Source organism: Palaemon carinicauda, chromosome 1 (assembly GCF_036898095.1).
Source record: "Palaemon carinicauda isolate YSFRI2023 chromosome 1, ASM3689809v2, whole genome shotgun sequence".
Classification (NCBI taxonomy): domain Eukaryota; kingdom Metazoa; phylum Arthropoda; class Malacostraca; order Decapoda; family Palaemonidae; genus Palaemon; species Palaemon carinicauda.
This window is the reverse complement of record NC_090725.1, coordinates 185,230,991-185,255,179: the sequence shown is the minus strand read 5'-3', so window position 1 is coordinate 185,255,179 and position 24,189 is coordinate 185,230,991. Positions and strand designations below refer to the sequence as shown.

The window sequence follows — 24,189 nt, the reverse complement described above, 5'->3', positions numbered from 1 at the left end:
CAGGCCAGAATGGAGCCACTAGGGTCATTTGTCCCGAATCGAGGAGAGCGAACTTCCTGACAACCAGATTGATGATCTTGAACGGGGGAAAGGCATACATGTCCAGCCCCGTCCAATCCATCAAGAAGGCGTCCACTGCAACAGCTTCCTCGTCCGGTACTAGGGAGCAGTAGTTCGGGATCCTCTTGTTTAGACCGGATGCGAAAAGGTCTATTACTGGTCTGCCCCACAACTTCCAGAGGCTCCGACAGACATGCGGATTGAGAGTCCACTCCGTAGGAAGGACCTGTCCCCTCCTGCTGAGCATGTCTGCCCTGATGTTTCTCTGACCTTGAACAAACCTTGTCAACAGCTGGGTCTCGTTCTCGCTCGCCCAGAGGAGAAGCTCTCTCGCAGTTGAGAACAGAGAGAGGGAGTGAGTTCCCCCTTGCTTCCTTATGTACGCGAGAGCTGTGGTGTTGTCGGAATTGATCTCCACAGTCTTTCCCGAGACCGAGGTCTTGAAGGCCTTGAGCCCTAACAAAATGGCCATCAACTCCTTCCTGTTGATATGCCAACTGACCTGACTCCCTTCCCAAATACCTGAGACCTCTTTGTTCCCTAGTGTTGCTCCCCAGCCTGACCCGGACGCGTCTGAGAATAACACTAGGTCGGGGTTCTTCTTGAACAAGGAGATCCCTTTTCCCAACAGAGCTGGGTCCAGCCACCACATTAAAAGATCCTTGATCTCTGTCGGGATGGGAAAAGAAAAAGTGTCCTCCTGGATCTTTCTGTTCCAAACCTTTGCGAGGAAGTGTTGCAGAGGCCTTAGGTGCAGTCTCCCCAAAGGGACAAACTGCTCCAGGGAGGATAGAGTTCCCAGCAGACTCATCCACTCCTTCGCTGAGCATTCCTGCTTCCTCAAAAAGTCTTTGACTTTGTCCAGGCACCTGGTCTGCCTCTCCTGGGAGGGAGAAGCCTGAAAAAGAACTGAATTCAGAGCTATCCCCAAATAGAGAATAGTCTGATTCGGCTCGGTCTGAGACTTCCCCCAGTTGACGATGAGTCCCAGGTCCTGAGTGATCGTATAAGTTTTCATTAGGTCCTCCAGACATTTCTCTTTCGACTGTGACCGGATCAGCCAGTCGTCTAGATAGAAGGAGACCCTTATCCCCTCCTGGTGTAACCAGCCTGCCACATTCGCCATAAGTCTGGTGAAGACTTGGGGAGCTGTGCTGAGACCGAAGCAAAGTGCCCTGAACTGGAAGCACTTGCCCTGGAACACAAACCTCAGATATCTCCTCGAAGACGGATGAATGGGGACGTGAAAATAAGCGTCCTGTAGGTCGAGAGAAACCATCCAGTCTCCTGGACGAACTGCAGCCAGCACTGACTGAGTCGTCTCCATGGAGAACTTTGTTTTCTCCACGAAGGCGTTCAGAGAGCTGACATCTAGGACTGGTCTCCATCCACCCGAGTTCTTGGGAACCAGAAACAGGCGATTGTAAAAGCCTGGTGAGGCGAGGTCTTGAACTGGCTCTATGGCTCCCTTGACCAACATCTGGTCGACTAGCTCCAGAAGAGCCTCTCGTTTCCCCGCGTCGGTGTACTGAGCCACTAAGGCCAGGGGAGAGTTTGAGAGAGGTGGTTTCTTCAAAAAGGGGATCTTGTAACCTTCCTTGACGACTGAGAGGGACCAGGTGTCCGCCCCTCTCCTTTCCCAAGACTGCCAAAAACGAGACAGTCTTGCCCCTACTGGAGTCTGGAGGACTTCCATCTCATTTTTTGGACCGAGGCCTAAACGCACCCCTGCTGGTCCTTGGCCCTGACTCTTGTCTTCTCCCCCTAAAATCCGCTCTCGAGGAGATCCTTCCCCGAAAGGGCTGTTGAAACTTCTTCTCCTCCTTCTTCAGAGGAGCAAGAGCAACAGGTAAGGTCTTTCTAGCCGACCGAGACAAAAGGTCCTGAGTAGCCTTCTGAGCCAGAGAAAGGGAGATATCTCTGACCAGAGCTTCAGGAAAAAGATGACGAGAAAAAGGGGCGTAAAGCAGCTCCGACTTCTGGGCAACAGTAACAGATCTAGAGGTGAAGGAGCACAAAAGGGCCCTCTTCTTTAAGACCCCTGCTGAGAAAAGGGAAGCCAATTCATTAGCTCCATCCCTTAGAGCTTTGTCCATGCAGGACATGATACTCGTCAGGTCCTTCTTGTCCTCCAGGAGTTCAGACTTCCTGGCCAGAGTCCCGAGAGACCAGTCCAGGAAGCTGAAAACCTCGAAAACCCTGAAAATTCCCTTGACGAGGTGATCAAGCTCCGACATGGACCACATCACCTTGGCAGAGTTTAAAGCATGCCTTCTTGCCGAGTCCACAAGAGCCGAGAAGTCACCTTGGGAGGAGGAAGGCACTCCTAACCCCAAAGGTTCCCCTGTCTCATACCACATACCGGCCTTGGAAGCGAGCCGGGACGGTGGAAAAGAAAAGGTGGTCTTGACAGCTTGTCTCCGTTCCTCCATCCAATCAACCACTTTAGCGAGAGCTTTCCTGGCCGAAATTGAAAGTTTCATTTTGATGAAGGCCGAAGGTTTAGTAGCTTTCTTCCTGGTAAATTGAGACTGAGGAGAACGAGGGGCCGAAGGTTGAAATTCCTCCCCATAAAGTTCCAAAAGAGAGCGAGAAAGAACCTTGTAATCGCTAGAAGAGTCGGCAGGTTTTTCTTCCTCTTCCGAAATATCTTCGAGGTCCTGCTCAAGGATAACATCCCGAAGAGTTGGGCTGCCAGCAGTCTGGCAGCGAGAGCTGTTTGAATCCTGGCGCCGAGCGCCGCTAACATCCAGTCGGCGAGAGGCGGTATCGTCACGATGACGAGCAGCGGTATCGTCACAATGACGAGAGGTAGTATCGTCACGATGACGAGAAACGGAAGCGTCCTGAAGATGCAGGCTGCCGTCGCCTTGAAAATGCAGACTGCATTCATCCTGTTTCCTAAGAAACGAGGCAGTAACGTCCAGGTGTTTCGAAAGGGAAACGGAATCGTCACGGCGCCGAGAACGAGAGGCAGTATCGTCCTGGCGGCGGGAGGGGGGGGGAAGGAAATTCCTGGCAGCGTGCCGATGAAGAGGGTGCACGTTGTCGTACGGCCGACGAAGTGCGCAGAGGTTTCTTGGGAGAGATACTAAAATCTCTCTTAGAAGTAGATCTCTTAACAGGCAAAGAGACGTCCTTACGTCTGACGGACTGAGAAGGGTGGCTGAAAGCTTTAACTAACGATGAAAGTTGTTCCTGCATAACAACCATGAAAGCTTTAGCAACCTCCGCTGGCTCTCGCGGTGCCGAAGACGGCAGTTGTCGTACGGCTTGACTGGGAGCGCTGGCAGAAGAAGCAGGGAGTCTAGCAGGATTAACTGGGCTAAGGACTCTCTGTTTCGCCCTTTTAACAGGAACATCGAAATCGTCTTCCGAAGGATCAGGGTCTCTGCTACTCGAACCGGGAGAGGGAGAACGAGACTGCACGTCCCGGTTCCACCCTCTCTTCATTGGTCTTGATTCGTAACGCCAATTACGTCTGGGAGAACTATCAGGCAAAGACACAAACATATCCGACACGCCTTTCCTACGGCGGTCAAGAGCAGCCTGGGAGATCGCAACAGGACTGTCTGAGGCGACGACTGACCGAGGATAAGCACCTCTCACCCCCTTTCGGCTTTCGACGTACCTTCTCCCTTGGTCCTGGGAGCTTGGTAGAGGTCTAGACCTAGGGGTATGACAGATTCGATCAGTCCCCACCTCCACTGCACTTTCACAAGCACTAATTTCACCAACACTCTTACCTTTAAAGGCCTCCAACTGTGCTTTAATGGCCTCCAATTCAGCAGCTAATTTAGCATACCCAGGGTCATCCGTAGGCACAGGTCCTGTAGAAGGGGCAGGAGTCACTACATTTGGGGAAGGACTACCTTCCAAAGGGGTTACAAGCAAAGGGTCAATAGATAAATCTAAGCTAGGCTCACTAGCAGACTTTGACTTTGATTTAGCTCTTCTAACTCTATCAATCTCGAGTTTGCGCACATATCGCTGCATAGCTAACCAATCATTATCACTTAAAACCTCGCATTCCTTGCACTTATTATCTAAGGCACATTCAAACCCCCTGCAACCCATACAGATAGTGTGAGGGTCAACCGAAAGTTTCGGCAACCTCACCTTGCAAATATCATTCGCACAAACACGATAATGAATTTTCTCACTCATGATAATAAAGGAAAAAAGACAAAAAAAACAAAACCAACACGATTGCCAAATCCCAACACAGTGTACTTCACCAAAAACGAAGTCCAAACAGACGATGAAGGGAAAGCGATCCGAAAAACTCTGAAAGGCGGACCAACGATGTTGTCGATCCGGCCGGCAGAGATAATCTGAGGAACAGAATATGGGAATGATTCCAAGTACCACCCTGTAAGGGTTGTTAACCATCTAACCACACAACCACCACAAGGCGGTTGCCGCGATTTTCGATTAAATTCTGCCGCAGTCAGAGACTCAGCTATATATATATAACTGCCAGGTAAGTTCTATTCATAAAAACTGAGAATGTCATGATATAATGGATGAAAATTTAAAAACTATACCTTTCATCTCTCAGCTTTTATGAACCATTAATAGAACAAAAATAAGGAAACTTGTGTCTATGTTTTCAGGCAATCTTCAGGTTGCCAAAAAATATACAAGAAATGTAAATTAAAAGCAGGGCTTTCAATGGATACATTTTTAATTAATCAAATATTTACAATACAGGATTTTAAAATCAATACTATCCATTTGATAGTGTTTGCTTACCCTAATTACAAAGTGGACACTACAGAAAAAAGTAAATAATGCCTTAATCAAATATTTACACTATAAAATGATAAATTAACATAGTATATGCAGCGTAAAATTCATTAACATTTTAAACAAATGTATCAGAGACAATAGTAACCTTGCTTACTCTGTCACCTTCAAGGTTTTCCTTCACTATCACTGCTGCTACTGCTACTGCTACTACTAGACTGTCGATTCTTCTTTGCTTCCTGCGAAGAAATATACAAACAGGGTAAAATTAACTTGAAATAAATCTTCATACTGTATTAGGTTAATTAGAAAGAACAGACACAATACTTATTCTCCTAATTTTACACTTAATATACTACTCAAATTGATACACAAAATGTAAACTTGGAAAATTTATCTTTACAAGAAAATGCTACAGATTAATTGGATAAACAATTGAGCTATTCCCCTATAATACACTATATTTCAGAATGATTCAGCAAGTTTGCAATACTACGAAACTTAACGTGTTAGTTATCTAATTAATTCCAACTTTAAAATCTATGTAAACATATTCAAGAGAGACTAACATGATTAGGTAGTAATTACTAAAGTGCAGTAAAAATGGAAAGAGCCTTGTTTTGACTAGAAATCAGGGTTGCCATGGGTAGATACCCAAGTACCTACCTGCTTGCCTTCCCCGGCCGCGTTCTTTAATCTAAACAACCGGGGCTGGGCTTTTTTTATAAGTTTTTAACTCTTATCTGTTTCAAAAATTCATTATCATTATACTACTGTGTAACTTTTAGTTTGATATATAATTTAAAGTAGAACAAATCTATTTGCAAACCCTTTTTTGAAATTAAGGAAGATATACCATAATAAAATACTGTAATTTTCTAATTTAAAAAAGTGGCAGGTTTATTAACTTTTATAGCTGTTTACTGCTATAGTACTGTACATTATTATGGTACTATTGTGTAAATTTTTGTGAGATACATGATGAGTAGAAAAGCATAGCTAAGAACAGTTTTTATTATTTTTATGTATGCCAGAGCGAGTAAGAACATCGTCTTCACAGTGAGGTGGCGATCTATAATCTGGCATAATAGTTCGTATGGGGGACCCTTCAGAGACTGAAGGACCCAAATCCCATGCTAAGGAGAAGGTCTAACTTCCGACTGAGGACAGGTATGCTCATAACTTCACGAGGAGAAAATTTCCAGCGAAGACGAAATATCTACTTCATTCAGCTTAAAGACAAGACTCAAGGCTGAGTGGGAATCTTTTACTGCCGAAACAGAGAGGAGCATTTCCTTCCTTAGGTGCACAAGGAACTCCGATATTGCTGGAGTAGTGGCATCGAGGTGAGAGATACCCCTTCCATACCACCAACCACAGAACACTCTCTGAGTGAGGAGGTGCTGAATAGTCTCCAGGTATGAAGTCTTGTGGAAGATGTTCGCATGTGGCTGTTTGAGTAGATCATTTCATGGAGGAAGTTCTCTTTGGAGCTCTGTTAGGAGCTGCAGAAGGTCCGGGAACCATTCAGCGTTATGCAATAGCGGAGCTATGAGTCATTGAGAGATTGACGGATATTCTGGTCTTGTTGGCTACTCTTGTCAACAGACAGAACGGGAGAAGGGTGTAAACGTCGATGTTGTCCCACCCCTGTTGGAATGCATCTTACCAGAAAGTCTGGGGATCTGGGACTGGGGAGCAATAAAGCGGGAGTCTGAAATTCAAGGACTTCACAACCAGGTCCACAGTTGGGGAACCCCAAAAAGTTAGGACTTTGTTGACTACTAGATGATTCAAAGAACACTCGGAGTCCATTACCCGAGTCACTCTGCTGAGGTTGTCTGCAAGCACATTCCTTTTGCTTGGAATGAAGCGTGCTGATAGGGTCACCAAGTTGTCTTCCGACGATCTCAGTATCTCTACTACCAGATGGAATAGAGGCTGCAAAATGGTACCGCCTTGTATGTTGATATAAGCCACTACCGCAGTGTTGTCGCTCATCAACACCACTAAGTGACCCGCCAGGAACTGTTGAAGGGCCAAGAAGGCTGCCTTCAGCTCTAGAAGATTTATGTGCCGGTACCCTTCAGACTCTGACCATAGGCCTGAGGTTGTGTGCTGCAGCACATGAGGCACCCCTTCTTTTGAGGCATCTGAAAAGAGCATCAAGGCCTTGGGGAAGGGGGGGGGGGGGGGGGTATGAAAAGGTCGACACCCTGCACAGATTCTCGTCTGGCACCCACCATCCAAGGTCCGTCTGTTCTACTAGTCCTATAGGAACTAGAACATCCAGGGAATTGTTGGACTGATTCCAACTCTACTTTAGCTGCCACTGGAGAGATAGGATCCTGAGGCGACCATTGGGAACCAGACGAACCAAGGATGCTAGGTGCCTGAGGAGACACAACCACCTCTGGACTCGGAGTTCTTCTCTTATGAAGAATGGTCTTGCTACCTTCCTCAGCCTCACTACCTTATCGTCTGATGGGAAGACTTTCTCTTGATTGGTGTCTATGATCAAACCTAAGTATACCAGGTGTTGAGAGGGAAGCAATGGTGACTTCTCGAGGTTTACCATAATCCCCAGAGCTTGGCACAGCCTCAGACTTTTGTCTCCGTATTGAAGAAGGATTACCACAGGGTCTGCTAGAATCAGCCAGTCGTTCAGATATCGTAGGAGACGGATGCCAATTCTGTGAGCCCAGGATGACACTAGGGCAAAAACTCTCATGAAGACCTGAGGTGCTCTGGAAAGACCGAACCAGAGGACCTTGAACTGGTATTTTCTGTTGTCTAGGATGATCCTTAGATATTTCCTTGAAGAAGGATGGATTGGGATCTGGAGGCATGCATCCTTCAAGTCCAGTGCATTATTATTATTATTATTACCATTACTTGCTAAGCTACATCCCTAGTTCGAAAAGCAGTTTGCTATAAGCCCAAGGGCCCTAACAAGGAAAATAGCCAATCGAGGAAAGGAAATAAATAGACTACAAGAGATGTAATTAACAAGTATAATAAAATATTTCATGAACAGTAATAGCGCCAAAACCAATCTTTCATTTATGCAGAATAAGAACTTCAAAAAAAAAAAAAAAAAAAAAAAAAAACACTAAAGGAATAGAAATAAGATAGAAAAGTATGCCTGAGTGTACCCTCACGCAAGAGAACTCTAACCCAAGACAATGGAAGACCATGGTAGAGAGGCTATGGCACTACGCAAGACTAGAGAACAATGGTTTGATTTTGGAGTGTCCTTCTCATAGATGAGCTGCTATCCATAGCTAAAAAGTCGCTTCTACCCTTACCAAGAGGAAAGTAGCCAATGAACAATTACCATACAGTAGTTAACCCCTTGAGCGGAAAATAATTGTTGGTAATCTCAGTGTTGTTTGGTTTATGAGGACAGAGGAGAATAAGTAAAGAATGGGCCAGACTATTCGGTGTATGTGCAGGCAAAGGGAAAATAAGCGTAACCAGAGAGAAGGATCCAATGGAGTACTGTCTGGCCAATCAAAGGACCCAATAACCGCTTGTATGACCAAGTATGCTCTCTCCATGCTGAACAGAGTTTGTTTGACATACTTGTTCAGAGCTGAGAGATAGAAGACTAGTCTCCAGCTTCAAGATGCCTTTTAATAGGAAAGAGTAGACTGAAGAAGCCTAGGGAGTCATCCAGGACCTCTTGAAGACCGCCCTTCTTAAAAATGGTCTGGACTTTGGCCCAAAAGGGCCAGCTGCTTTGCAGATCCTTTTTTATAGGAGCTCAATGGAACTGAAGCCTTGGTCAGTGGAGGGAGAGACACCCTGAATGAATCATGAAAACTGTCCAGGGTTCAGCCCCGAGCTGCAGCCACCTCTGCCAGCGGCAATGCAGAAATCTCCCCACTGGTGGACAAGTGGGAGGATTGTCTCGGCCACCCCTTCTAGAATTCTTCCCTCCACGTGAGGACTTGGACCCTTCCACTCTTTGGGTGGAAAGGGCTTCTTGGACACCTTTGTATTAGCTGTTGCACGTGCTCTCCTGTTTGTCATTGGTTTTGACCGTTGTTGTTTCTTCTGCAAAGAAGGTGGTTTATAGGGACTAGATGTCAACTCCCTGTGAAGAAGGAAATCCTGGTTGGTCTTCCTCCATCTCTCCGCGGCCCATTCGACGTTTTCCTGTCTGAATAAGGAAGAACCATCCAGAGTTGAGTTCCTCAGTTTTGTAATCTCGTTCTGTGGAACCTGATGATGGAACTTTTCTTTTATTGAGTTTCTTCGCCACAGGACTGTTTGACCACAAGTTCACAACTTGATGGGAAAGGAACTCGATGGTTTGAGTTCCCGAAAATAGAAAGGTCTCCATCGCATTTCTCAAGTTCTCCTTGGACCTCATGAGGTGTCCCAATGATCCCAACCAGAGATCCAACAACGAAGTAGACTGAATGGCGTATTTCGCCACCTTCTCCTGGTTGAGGACCTCAGAAGCCAAGAACAAAACCTGAAGACCTGAGCCTCTCTCGAGGGAGATTGCCCTGGTCAGAGCCTCTAGAGTGGTGTAGAGGCAGTGCTGGAAGAGGCTTATTTAACACGGATGAAGTTTAGTGGATGAGCTTGTCCGGAGGAAGCTGGAGGAACCGGTGATCTGCGAGATCGCCTTCCAACCGGCATTCATCAGACCCTTAGACTAGGGCAAGGCTGCACTGGTCTTGGGGGGGGGGGGGGGGTTTCTGAGTGCCGTAGACATGGTCCAAGACTGTGTCTTCGCCCTCTTGATGAGCCACCGTTAGGTCAGATAAACTATTAATGGTCCTCATGCAGGCCAAGACCTGTCAGAAGGTGTGTTCTGACTCCTGCCCTGCCTACGATAGCTTTGAACTAGTACCTCTAGGAAAATGGTTGTCATTTTATCGAAGTCATCCACCCACGAGACATCATCTCGGGGTGGGACTAGGTCATCCCTTGCATGATGGGTGTCACTTGCTGATACTCCTGCAGTGTTCGGGCATGGTCATTTAGGACCTTCCTGGGAAGGTCTTTATACCCTTGGTGACCTTAACTCATTCCAAGGAGGAAAGAATTCCTCAAGGAGTAAAAATCTTAAGTAATCATCCATTCGTGTCTCCTGCTACGGGAGAGATGTTCTCTCGTATGGGTTTGGAGACTTGTTGCTGTTCCGGTGGAACCAACCCAATAGCAGAGGAGTGGAAAGCACTCACCAACGACTCTTCTATAGGAGGGCGAGACTCTTGGCTTGCGAGATGAAAGTGTGAGCCTACTCGCGGGGAGGGAACAACAATGCTGACCCTCCACTTCGAAGTCCGTACCGGTGTCAGCTTGATCCAGGATTAGTCCTGCTTTTCAGCTACTCCGTGTTTCCTCTTCTGGCAAGAGATAGAAGGTGCTAAGGGTTCTTGAGAAGGAGGAAGCGTGGAATTACGCCTAGGGTCAACTGGAGGAGAGGGTGACGTTACCAGCGGAATCCTAGGAGTACTGGTAGGTCGAAGAGGTGAAACGCCTCCCATGAAAGTCTGGTGGACTGCTATAACCAGGACGTTGAACCATGGTTCTATGCCCACTGTGGTGCAGGTCAAAAGGTGTCCTGAGAGGATCAAAGCTGAGGGTTTCTGAAAAGGCAAGACATTCTTATGGCTGCGGCTTTGAAGGTTCCCCCTTACAAGATAACGGAACAGGGCAGCTTGCCTGTTTGGGGTCCTTGGGTTCCCTAAAAGTAGGTTCTTCCCGAAGAGGAGATCGTCGGGAGTCGTCATTCCGGCAAGATGTTCTTGGACAGTAGTGATCGCGGGAAGATCTGTGGGAAACAAACTTACTTTTTACGGGCGAAAGGCGATCTGGATCTGATGGCTGGCACTTGCAGGCCAGAACGCCAGAAAACGAGAGGAAAACCCTCTACGAGGCGCTGACGAACAACGGGTTGGCAAGAGCCGATGCACCGACGAGCAATGAAAAGCTCAAGAAGCAGAATGTCTGGACGTCTGTCTCCGATCTAAAGGAGATCGCCTACAGTCTGGTAAATGATGGCATTTTATCGAATGACAGCTGGTTGGCGAACACCTAGAGACTGGCAAGCAGCAAGTCACAGGAGACCTAGGCAAGGCTGAAGAGCAACAAGCTGCTGGTGATCGGTGCATGGTGGCTGGCAAACTGCGAGCCACAGGAGAATGACAGGTAACTACCAAACGCTTATTAGTAGGAAATCGGCGAGTCATTGGTGAACAATGAGCTGCCGAAGAATGACAAGCAGCTAGCGATCAACGGGAAGCTGACAAATGGTGAACCATTGGGGGTCGGCGAGAAGCCAGTGAATAACGTACAGCCGGTAGTTAACAATTCACAGGTGTGTTAAGAGGAGCTGAAGGACTGTTTAGTTAGCAAACTAGGAACTGCACGAGCTCGACGAGCAGTCGGAGAATCTGGAGATTCTATGGTAGATGGCAAACTACTTTTAGCTATCAGGTGGCGAGACATTGGAGTGATGGTGGAAAGGCAAACGGCGCAAGGCTGGCGAACAACAAATCTGGGGAGAGTCCGATAAGGTCAGCGAGGTCCAGGAACCATAAGGATGTCAAGATTCGTCATGAAGACGATCTCTAGGAGAGTGACAATCCTCCGAGGGGATCTTCCGTCGGGCGAAGGAGAGCCAAAGACATTTCTTAGCTGGAGGTGAAGGAGAACGTCAGAAGCGACGAGGAGGATCACACACTCTGCGAACTCAACAAAGATGGTGAGGATCTTCTGGAGGGGAAGACTGCGCAGCAGGAAAACCTCCGGATTAGGGTCGCTAGGGGGGGAGGGGGTGGGATCTCACTCTAGGACGAAAGAAATGCCCACCCACAGGAGAGACCTGCCTCGGACTTTGCTCCGTCCCAAATAGAAGAGTAGGCTGAGTAATAGAGGAAGCGCAGTATTCAGCAATGGCTATAGTAGCGGCAGAAGGGGCGGGGTAGGAATCGTCAGCAGACCAAGCAGATGACCCATCGTGATCACGCAAGTCCACACTCAGCAACGATAAGGGATCCACCTCAGAGGAGGTCGGTGTCCACTTCCTCTCTGCACAGAGTTGAATTAGTTCAGAAAGTGCCTTCTTCGAAGGGGGCCAGTCAAACCAAGAGACGCCCATGCCCTAAACACATCAGAAAAGGAACAGGTCTCACTCGGGGGGGTAGGGGCAGGGCCACTTTACTAGTGAAAGCAACACCATCCCTCGAGAACTGAGGTTGACCTGGGGTTAATTGGTCTACGCTCCTGTTCGACGGTTCCCCAGGGGGAAACTGACTGAACAGGAGCTTTAGGGGGAGGACGGGGGATGGAAAAAGCAGCCTTGGTTTTCTTCAACTTCATGGAAGTTCCCAAAGGCGAAGAATCCCTTTTAAATTTCTTATGCCAAATGCCTAAACTTCTTCCACTGGGAGGCAGACCACTCCTGGCATTCAGAGCAGGTGTTGTCCTGGTCACAATGCCAGCCCCGCCAGGCAGGACATAATATATGTGGGTCTGTATCAACAGACGACATGAAAGTCTCGTAGGAACGGCCCTCAGGTCCTGGGTAGGTTCGAATGAAGACGGCCAAAAAGAGAGCAAAAGCAAACACTAAAAAGAAAAAGCAACAAAAGCGATTAGTTAGTAATGGCAAGTCAATAGTTGGTGAGGGGAAAGAGCGGTAACATCCGTTCTCTACTCAAGCCAAGAGCAAAGTGGGTTCACAGCCCAGGTGTCTCAGTGAGCGGGGTAGCTACGATACCCACCCACCCCACAAACTAGCCGGTGTGTGGTTAACCCTCGCTAAAAAAATAATAGCTCGTTTTTCAGCTTCACCGAAAGTAATATCCTCTATGAATAGCGTTGGGTTGTATTTAGTGACGGAACTATTAAAGTGTAAGTATTATGTTATGTGTAACGAACACTAAATAGGATCCCATACAATTTTCTCTCCTTGCCTTCCTACCTCCCTCCTTCCTCCCAATACACCTCCGTTAGCCGCTATCGTCTGTCTCAAAGGTAATACAACTTTGTGAGTATATGTAAAGTATGTTTATACTATGCAGTATAGCATTAAAAACATGTTTTTTTATAGTTATTTTCAAAGATTTGGGTGTTTTTAGAGGGCAGGAACAGAATAAATTTTTCTGTTATTTTATATGGGAAAAAATGTCTTGCGATACGAGCAAAATGACATACGAGCTCAGTCCAGGAAAGAATTATACTCATATGACGAGGTATTACTGTAGTTTCTTTCAATCATGTCTTGAAGAAACGTACGCTGCATTTCTCTAAGTAATATCTATCAAATTTCTTTGTTCGTTCGTTCATATATTTAAAATTCCCATGTTAATAGTTATACTGAACGATGCAGAGAGTGTCAGGCATTAACCAAATATACCTACAGTGTAAAATTTTCACAGAAAATACACATGAATACATGAAAGTATGCTAGTAATGTCTTACTCGTGTATGTACATTTGGTATATAAGGCATATATATTTCATGATTTGAGGGAAGGGGCTCACCACTATGTGGTAATAATATATTAGGGGAAATTACCACTAAAAGAACAAACATACTAAAGTACATTGTTTAAAGCTTTAAAAAAAAAAAAAAAAAAAAATGGAAGTCAGAATTTCTTTGTCAGCCCATTTATATAATTATAATCTTATTGTTATATTTGAGCTGTAAAAGTCTATGAAGTCTCACAGACAACAGCTAAGTATGCCTAAGATTAAAATTTGCCCAAAAAGTCAGCAGACAAGAATATATTATGCTAGCAATATCTTACTCATGTGTAGGCATTTAGTACGTGTATATATTTCTAAATTAGAGAGGTGGTGCTTACCATTGCCTGACAAATACACCTGACATACAAAGATAATGCCCTTATGATCCCTAGTGGTGAGGTATAATTAACTCCTAAAATCTCAAACTAACCTCTAATCAAGTTAATCAAATGATTTCTAAAAAAAAAAAAAAAAAAAAAAAAAAAAAAAAAAAAAAAAGTCAGCTGGTATCTAGAGACATGGAATTTTCAAGGAAAAATCAAAGCTATTTATTTTCATGGAGGAATATTTTCCATTTATATATGAAAAGATAGGGAATTCTATTCTAAAAAATAGGAGAAGGAATTTGCTAAATTTTCAAAACATATATGAATAGTGGCAATCTTTACAAACATTGCCTATATGCTTGAAAAAATATATTGAAAAAATATGAAAATCATTGGAAAATTTTTAAATGATAAAATCATTGGAAAAACAAAGTAAATATATTTGAAATGACCTCAAAATGAGTTTCAATGAGGCAGAGTTGCTCCCCTTTTCATATCAAGGAAAAGTGAACATTTAACAAAATAAAGCCAAACTAGTTCTAGTAACAGAGATACTTTTTGACTTATACCAATAAAAATATACATTCTATTGTTTTATTAATATGGTCTTTTAAATATTCAGTAAAATAAATAGGCCTTTTTCCTATATATTTTGCAGTCTTTAAAACAATTATCTGCATTAGATCATCTCACTGACTTTACTTTCACTAAAAGATTTCAATTCCAAAACCTGAATGCAAATTCGCCAACAGGTGTTTTCTTCTGAATGACCCTTGTTGAACTCCTAATAGCTTGCTTTATTACAAAATCTCAAAATAATTTCTTGCATGCTCTTAAATTGAGTTATAACATTAACCAGTTTATTTCAACAAAACGGGAAAGGAATTCAACCTTACCTTTTTGGGAATTGTATATGGGAATGTTTTACTAGATGAAGCCAGCTTTTCCTTCAACCTATTTAGAGCTGATGTGTTGTATTCCTGTAGACCGATAGACTTCAAACTGCCTTCAATTACACCCAATGCTTCATCATATTTCCCACTAGCAGCTATTGAAAAATATTTCTATTAATTTGAAAGAATATTTCTTCCTCAGTATCATAAGACATCATATTCCATTGAGGTACTACTATCTTATCACCTTCATCAGTTATTCCAATACGGCAATAGTATACATTACTTACTTAGAACATCAACCCAACAACTGTAAACAATTCCTTTAGCAGCAGGTGGAGTAGTGGGTCGATTATTCAAGACTTCCAGTAGAGGTGGCAATAAATTTACACTGTTAGTATCCCGGGCTCTTTGGGTGATTGAAGCAAACATCAAATTCTCTTCGGATTTTGCAAGATACTTCTCATATACCTGTCAATTATCATCGGTGTCTTAAATAGTCAAGCAAACAGTAAACTTTAAAAAAGAATTCCACTCTATTACATTTAAAATTTATGAACCCAAAGAAAATTATGCTATTTACAGGAAAAAAAAACCTTTAATGGTTTCCAAAATCTTTCTCATTAAATAAGACAGAATAAATTAATTTGAAAAAAAATATTAAAATTAAACTTTAGATATTACCTCTTTGGCTTCTGGGAACTGTTCCTCCTTAAAGTAATGCATCCACAAACAATTAGCTGGAGTACTGATTCCTTGACTTGCATATTTTTCAGCTAATACAGACACTGGGGAAGCAAAAGGTAGTCAAAAAAAGTTTAAATACAAAACTCCAGGGTACTGTTGCAAATAAAGATAAATACCTAACAATTTTTCCTGCATACTAATGATTAAAGGCCAAAATTACTTTCAACTTTCACGATTTCACTTACATTATCACTATCTGTCAATCCTCACTTGCAAAGTCTAATTTTTTTCTTATCATTGAAAACTATCAACAAGAATTGTGTTGGCCCATCGATACAAGAATTGTGTTGGCCCATCGATACAAGCATATGAAACAAATGCACACAAGTATTTTTTTCAAACTATTAATGTACTTATTATAACTTTAAGCTAAGATATCATTTTAAATGGCTAAACTTTGAAATCATTAGATGGGATGAAGATTCCATGTTTGATAATACGCACGCACACACACACACACACATACATATATATATATATATATATATATATATATATATATATATATATACACACACACACACAGTAGGGTTCCGAATTACAAGAAAATTCGGTCGATCAATGGCATAGTATCGATGGAAAATCGCATATTTCGAAACAACAGAAATAATTCCATTAGGGCCATGGCAAACAGCAACTTGTTCACTATCCATTTTCAATACTTTCTATGTACTAAACTATTTTTTATAACATTAAATTGTTCTTATAATTAAATAAAAAAATTAAAATGTTTTAGTTTTAATAACCTGAAAAATGTTAAAATTACAACCGGGATGGGTGTAAATACCGTACATTTCCCCTTATAACATGACCAAAAATTATGACAAATTTTAATAAGTTTAAGTCATATCTATTGTATAAGACAACTGGTGAATAGCAAAACCATAATTGTATTGACTAGCTATTATTGTATCAATGAAAATCCAAAATTAATGAAATAAAGAAGATTTTATATCATTTGTTTCCTAAACACGCCAAAAAAAGCACAATAAAAAAAAAGGAAACCATTGTATTGGTTACGTTCATCTCTGATCATAACGAAGAAACAAACGCATTTACATATCTGTGTTTAGGTTAGCTTTTGGAGCGACAGGTATCATATCAAGTATTGATTATATGATGATTTTGTTATTACCAGCGTTGTTTTACTTAATTTTTCTTAGAACCTCGAAAAAATGAAATTAATGGGATTATATAATGTTTTTCCTAAACACACCACCTAAATCGGAAACCTTCTGTTTCTTTACTGTACACTCCATCGTTCATTGTAATGAACAAACGAACGCATTTAACACAAACGATGAAGCTGATAACTGATGATATTAACAGCATTTAGTAAATATTTTGTTTTTACAAAATTTTATTTACCGTATCCATATAAATCCTGAATCCGTCGCATAACAGGAAAACCATTTTGTTTGTGTTTAATCAACAATAGCAAACTGCCACTATTGGCAGTATGAAATTTACAATAATTTTAAACTGTTACGAAGGATAATTGTTCATTTCATTTCCAATATACTTTTCTTAACTTCAGTTATAAGTCAACTTGTACCTACCTTAATTAGGAAACTATCTGCAAAAAAGGGAAGAAAGTACTAGGCCAGTATTTGAAGTCATCGAACAATTGCGTTACAGCTGTAACGTTCGATGTGACAGAGATGGTGCAAGATTAGAGAAAGTAAGAATTTGAATCATGATTGATTTTTAATATAACTGAAACTTTGTGAAGAAACAAAGATTTCATTTGTTAGAGAGATAGAGAGAGGTAAGAAATGAGAGAGCGAAAGGTAGTCGAGAGAGAGAGAGAGAGAGAGAGAGAGAGAGAGAGAGAGAGAGAGAGAGAGAGAGAGAGAGAGAGTTTTAAATTTACTAAATGGAAAATATGATAGTCTATAGCACATTAGTGATAATGTAGTATTGACTGTATAGATATTTTGAATAAGTTGAGAAATAGTATAAACAATACTTTGCTACTGTAGGCTATTGGTAAGCGCATATTTTTGAGAGCGGCAGCTAGACATCAGCTGATCTGATCACAGCCAAAAGTAAATAAAAAAGAAGTCAACAACACTTGATTGTTAAAACACACACCAAATTTAAAGTAAAAGTACATAAATGTTTTCTTAAAAACACAAACTATTAACTATTTAAATAGTGGCAATTTTCTAGGAGGCAATGATGTTTCCTGAAAAAAGGGATTTTGACGTAGGAAAAATCTATTTCTGGGCGAGGGACCTGTGCCGCCCAGTGAATAAGCTCCTATTAGCACTTATTCTTAGGTAATTTACTGCTAAATATACCAGAGAAAAAATGTAAAGGAGTGCTAGGTTAACTAGCTCGCTCACCTATTGGTGTCGGTATAAAATTGGGCGTATAATCCAGAGGTCCCGCACTATTTAGATTCATCCACGACAAAGACCCCAATAGAGGAGAGCCGTTCAACCTCACTCGGCACCAGCAACTCTGCATCCGCTCAGAACCCAACTCCTTAGCACCCAAAGTTTGGGGACTCCAAGGGAGAGGAGCTGGGAGGGTTCACTGGGCGGCACAGGTCCCTCGCCCAGAAATAGATTTTTCCTACGTCAAAATCCCTTTTCTGGGCTTGAACCTGTGCCGGCCAGTGAATATATACAAGAGAAATGTCACCAAACTTGCAAAATAAAGGAAAAACATAAACATAAGGGAAATACAAGTTGCTTTAATCAGAGATGAGTGCCAAAAACAGCTATAAGGGTATCTTAAAAAGAACATAAATCCACTTGGTAGAACAATTGACCAAAAAAGGTAAGGTATAATAATGCCGTGAGTGATGATATATACAGATACTCAGGAGTCAAAAATTTACAAATATAATAATAGTAATCAGGTGCGAAACCAACGAATACAAATAGGGTATAAATGAGGCAGGTAAGGGGGAGAGGTAAAATAACAAGGAATTAACATATGAGTTACCTGGGGGTAACTACGCTCCCTGCAGCTACTGTAGGAAATTTAAGGGCTTCCAAATGTTTAAGGTAGTGTTTCTTGAACACTGAGGGTGACTTCCACCCTGTATACCTGGAAAGATCCGTAAAATTCATGTGGTGAAAAAAGTTCACCGAAGTAGCAACCGCTCTGATATCATGTGCAAGAGGAAAAGAGTCAGGGCTAGCTTGTTTAATAAAATACAAGATTTGTTGCCTGATCCCTTTAATGGTAATGGTACCGCCTTGTTCTCTAACGAATAGAGGCCCCGAGGAGTTAGAGGAGGTCCGGGATAAATAAGACCTAAGAGTAGTAACAGGGCACAGAGACGGATCTTGCGTGAGGGGAACAATTTTCCAGGAGGACCATCTGTTCTGAGGGTCTTCGTTCTTAGCTAAAAAGAATTTGTTAGGTGAAAGAAGGACCTCTCCCGAAGGAAGGAACTCAATATGACCCAGGTCTCTTGACAAAGCTGCCAGTTCAGAAATTCTTGCCCCGGAAGCCAAACTCACCAGGAAAAGTGTTTTCCTGAGAAGGGGAATGTAATCACAAGAACTGTTAATGGTATCAGAAGCCAATTTGAGTACATCATTAAGGAACCAGGTAACCGGGGTAGGACGAGTAACCGGTTTCAGTCTGGCACAGGCTTTCGGAATTGAAGCTAACAAAGAGTCGGTTAAGTCTATGTTAAAACCCACTAGGAAGATCTTTTTCAAAGCAGATTTAATAGTGGTGATAGTATTGGCTGCCAGACCTGATTCTAATAAAGTTCTAAAGAAAGTGACTGTAAGGTTCAAGTTCATACAGTGTACGTCTGAGTCTATCAAAAATTTAGCCAACTTTTTAACCGCAGAATCATATTGGCGGATGGTGGAATCCCGTTTATCTGATTCTAGGAACAGGGTGTTTTGAGGATCGATATTGGCACCATGCATGGCCGCAAATTTCATGAAGTCCATAAAGTTAGGGCGCTCTGAATGTTTGAGAAAGCGTACACAACGCGTGTTTGTACTATCTGAGACAGAACCGGATTGGGTATCGGGTGAGGATGTAGTCTCAACTCTCGCAGGAGAGGGTACCAATTGCTCTTGGGCCAGTTGGGTGCGACCAAGGCTACTCGTCCCTTGAAGGATCTCAGTTTGTCTAGGACTTTCAGTAAAAGATTCACCGGGGGAAAGAGATAAATCCTTTCCCAGATGTCCCAATTCTGTGACATGGCGTCTGTGGCGTAGGCCTGAGGGTCTAGATTGGGAGCCACATATACTCTCAATTTGTGGTTGGACTCCGTGGCGAAGAGGTCCACTTGGAGACCCGGAACCCGAGAGAGAATCCACCGGAATGACTTTAGGTCGAGTGACCATTCCGATTCTAGAGGGGAGGTCCGGGACAAGGCGTCTGCCACTACGTTCCGGACTCCCGCCAGGTGGACAGCTGAAAGATGCCAACGGTTCGAGGCTGCTAGGGAGAATATGGCTACTAGAACATGGTTCAGAGGCCCTGATTTTGATCCGCCTCTGTTGAGGCAGCGGACCACCACTTCGCTGTCGAGAACCAGACGAAGGTGTTGTCTCTTGGGTGGAGCGAGACGTTTCAGGGTTAGAAGAACTGCCATGGCCTCCAGCACATTGATGTGAAATTGGCGGAATAAGGGAGACCAAAGACCTTGAACTTTCCTGAGCTGAGAATAGCCTCCCCAACCTGATAGGGATGCGTCCGTGTGAATGATTAACTTCGGAGGTGGAAATCGAAGGGGAACTGACTTTGACAGATTGATGGCCCTTGTCCAAGGTAGAAGTCTTTCCCGGAGAATGGGAGGAAGGCGGACTTTCCTGTCCCGGAGCTTCCGGTTCGCCCTCGAACGCCAGACACGATTGATATCTTTCAATTTTGCCTTCAGAAGTAGATCCGTCACTGAGGCAAATTGAAGGGACCCTAGGATCCTCTCTTGGAGTCGTCTGGAACTTACTTTGTCTTTGAGAAAGCGTTTGGTGTTCCTTGCAATCTCTAACCTCTTGGGTTTGGGAAGACACAGAGTATGAGATATAAGATCCCATTGCAGGCCGAGCCATTGGAACTTTGATTTCGGAAGAAGACGGGACTTCTTGAAGTTGATCTGGAAGCCTAGAGATTGAAGGTATTGGATGACTCTGTGAGTGGCTTTTAGGCAATTTTGGAAGGTGTCTGACCAAATGAGCCAGTCGTCCAGATAGGCTACTACTTGAATCCCTTGATTTCTGAGTTCCTGAACAGCGACTTCTGCCAACTTTGTGAAGATCCTTGGGGCGATGTTGAGCCCGAAAGGCATCACCTTGAAGGAGTAACTTTTGTCCCCTAGGTGGAAGCCTAGATACGGACGGAAGTGTCTCGCTATCGGGACGTGATAATAGGCGTCTGTAAGATCGATAGAGGTGGTGACGGCCCCACGGGGAAGTAAGGTCCGCACCTGCGAGACGGTAAGCATTCGAAACTTGTCGCATTGAATGGACAAGTTGAGAAGGGATAGGTCTAGAATCACTCTTCTCTTGTCCGAATCCTTCTTCGGGACACTGAACAGCCGACCCTGAAACTTCAGGTGTTTCGTTTCTTGTATGGCGTTCTTTTGTAACAGGTCCTGGACAAATTTGACTAGGTCCGGAGTGGAATGTTGATGAAATCTGTTCGGAGGTGGAGGTCCTTGAATCCAACTCCACCCCAGTCCCTTGGAGATGATACTGAAAGCCCAGGGACTGAACCTCCATTTGTTGCGGAAGGCATAAAGCCTCCCCCTTACCCGCTGCACCTCAGTATTGGCTTGAGGAGTTGCCTCCACGTCCGCCTCGGAAGTTCTTTCCCTTGCGAAAGAATCTGCCTCTACCTCTGTTCTGGTTTGAACCACGGTGGTAGCCTCTACCTCTGTTATAACTCTGGAAGAGCCTTGAGCCTCATAAGACTGGTTAAAGGCTGGAGAGGTGGTGGAGGCACCGGGAAGCTGGCTCTTAGGGAGCAGAACGGTGACATAGTCGTCCGATGAAGGAGCCTGAGAGGTGGAAGGCTGTGCAGGAGCAGCAGGAGATGGAGGAAGAGGCTGACGGAAAACAGACGAACTACTCTGCTGTTGCTGGAACTGGGTGGAGGTATACGGGCGGAGCTTCTTCCTACCCCGGGCTTGGTAATTTGCGGGGTCATATTTCCGCTTAGGAGTCAAACCCCAACGGGCTTTAAGGCTCTGATTGACTCTAGTAGCCTCTGCCAAGACTTCCTCCACAAGATCCTCAGGGAAGAGATTTGAACCCCAGCAAGAGGACCGGATAAGTTTATTAGGCTCGTGCCTAATAGTCGCCTCAGCCAGGACGTGTTTACAGCACCTACGTTTGGCAATAGCAAAGTCATATAGATCGAAATATAACGACTGCAAAGTAGCCTTATTGAGAGACTTAAAGATACTCTCAGTATCATAAGTTAAGGCTATCGACTCCGTAGATGTGGCCAAGTTCAAAGTTCGACCAACACGTAGGCGGGAATCATACTCCTGTTTAATAAGAGATTCCGGGAGACGGGGAAGCCGTTCACTAAACATAACTGAAGCACAGTCCGCTGTTAGCTTGCCAGAAGTAAAAGTGGTATGGACATTGTCCCAACACTCAATGCCTGAAGGAAGAAGGAGGGAGATCGGATCCACCTCTCGGATGGGAGGCAAGGGCTTCTCCTCCAGAGCATATTGGAAAGCAAGCTCTGCAACCTTATTGACGCATGGAGTCACGGTGTTCTTGTCCATTAAGAACATTGTGAAAGAACTCTTATAAGGCGTCAACATGGTATTGGTGCAACCAATATCATTCAGAAACCTAGCCCAAACAGATTGGGCTTGTTCTTTCGGGAAAATGACAGTCTCTTTGGGGACCTTATCCAGCCGAACCAGAGCATCCTCGGTAAGCCTGGCATAACCATGAAATGGAAATGCGAGACCAGGAAGAAAGAATTCAAAATCCTCTAGAGGACGAGTACCAAGACCTTCCAATGTTAACATCCCATCTGAGAATGGGGAATGAAGAGCCATGCGCCAAGGGTTATTCTTGGTAAACGGCGGAAGCTTAGAGGCATCCGGGATGAGAGAGCTTTGAACTCGCTCCGGAGCACCTTGTTCTAATGCTCCAAGTCTCTGACCAATGTTAGAGAACATCGTGTCCATCTTGGCCTGCATTTCCGACACAATCTTAGATTGCATCTCCGACACGATGCGAAGCATGGCTGATTCGGAAAGGCCCGGGCTAGGAGCAGAAGTGGCGGGTTGTACTCCCGGGTCGTGAGACTTAGAGGAGGAGCCGGAAGCCTTAGATGACGGGTTTGTATTAGACTTGGAACTATGGGAAGCCTTGTGGGGCTTACGAGCTTTTGGCAAAGTTCTCGATGTAGACTTATCTTTGGGGGGAACCGGGTGTGATCGATGAGACGAATCACGGTCCCCAGAAAAACCATGGAAAGAAGAGAGATCAGATGAAGAAGAAAGAGCGGGGCTGAGGATAGGAATCTCAGCGCCGGTAACACCTGCCTCACTTACCACCCTACCTGCATCCGGATCGTCCAACAACATGGGTTCAACGTCTAAGTTCATGGCAGCCACATTGTCTTCCAGATCTCCGGGGGCATCCAACGGATCTTGTTCCTGGTCGATGAATCCCGCTATGGTGGCATCAATGTCGGCAATGATGGGTGCCGCAACATGCCTAGCCACAGCGGCTGAAGACTTGGCGTTAGGGTAGATCATGGCACAGTAGTCTTCAGATAGGACGTAAGGCTGTTTGGATTTCACGTTTCGGGCAAATCCCCCAACCCACACTTTCAGTGTGGCCCGAGCCGCAGTCTTCTGCTCCGGGGATGCCTGAAATAATAGTGGGAATTACAAAAAGGAAGATTCCCGGCGGTCCTTCAAGACCATAGAAGTCTTACTAAATGGTGTATGTATACCAAAAAAGGTAAAATAATTAGAAAGGCAACATAGCCAACGGGACTCACCGAATCAGATCCGAGGGTGGTGATGAGGTCAAAACAGACCATACAGTTATCAGGGTGCCAGACCACGATGTCCTCCAGCTGAACTCCGCAGAGGGCGTGAGACCTACATACGGTATGGCCACAAGGCTGATGAAGAACAGCCGCACAGGCCGTCGTCTGACAATGCACCATCTATAAAAAGAATAGTATATGAGAAACTGTAATTCTCTTAAGTAGGGGCGGGTCCGGAGGACCCGGGACTAACATAAGTCTAACTTAAGACTAGAGCTTAACTGTAATACTCTCAAGTAGGGGCGGGTCCGGAGGACCCGGGCCTAAACATAAGTCTAACTTAAGACTAGAGTATAGCTATCCATTCCGGTCGAGCCGGGATCATAAAACAGGATGCAACAAAGAATTAAGACACATGGTGTCTGATTTCCCGGAGCGAGGTTAAGCCCCGGGCCGGGAAATAAAAGTATATCCATAAACCAATACATATAGGAACTCCGGGATAGTGATCTGTCATATATAATCATATATAATCATAGGAACTGTTATAAATTAATAGGGGGGCGGAACTGTAGATAAGAACCGCCAACCGAACCCGGAGGGTTTCGTATAACATAATAAAAGTGTGATAGGTGAATATAAAATAGGGTGCACCGGGATCCTACTCTGTTGACCGGTGGCCAACCCATCTAGACAGAGACGAAACCGCCGGGACACCCGGAGGACAAAGTCCATAAACACTGAACTACCCCCTCTAAAAGGAGGGAAGGCAACGGTCCCCTAGGGGAGGGGGGAGAGAAGCCTAGCCACCAACCTAGCGAGAGGGGGAGCTTGGGGGAGGATCACGTGATACGGAGCAGCAGGGCTACCAACTGACGATCCCCAAACACTACCAGACAGATCATACGGAGTAATAAACACAAATATTCATTATAATAGTAATAGCGTTGAAAAATATATAAATATACA

At 44.2% G+C, this 24,189-nt stretch overlaps 1 protein-coding gene across 1 annotated transcript in view; it reads right to left on the bottom strand.

Annotated features, from left to right (window-relative positions):
* Positions 1–4,729: 4,729 nt before the first annotated feature.
* LOC137652976 (leucine-rich PPR motif-containing protein, mitochondrial-like) overlaps positions 4,730–24,189 on the bottom strand; it is a 438,837-nt gene continuing 419,377 nt past the window's right edge. Inside the window, 4 exon segments of the mRNA XM_068386371.1 lie at positions 4,730–5,048; positions 14,527–14,678; positions 14,814–14,994; positions 15,208–15,311. Of these exon segments, the coding sequence (XP_068242472.1) occupies positions 4,977–5,048; positions 14,527–14,678; positions 14,814–14,994; positions 15,208–15,311 (509 nt within the window). The 3' untranslated portion in view covers positions 4,730–4,976.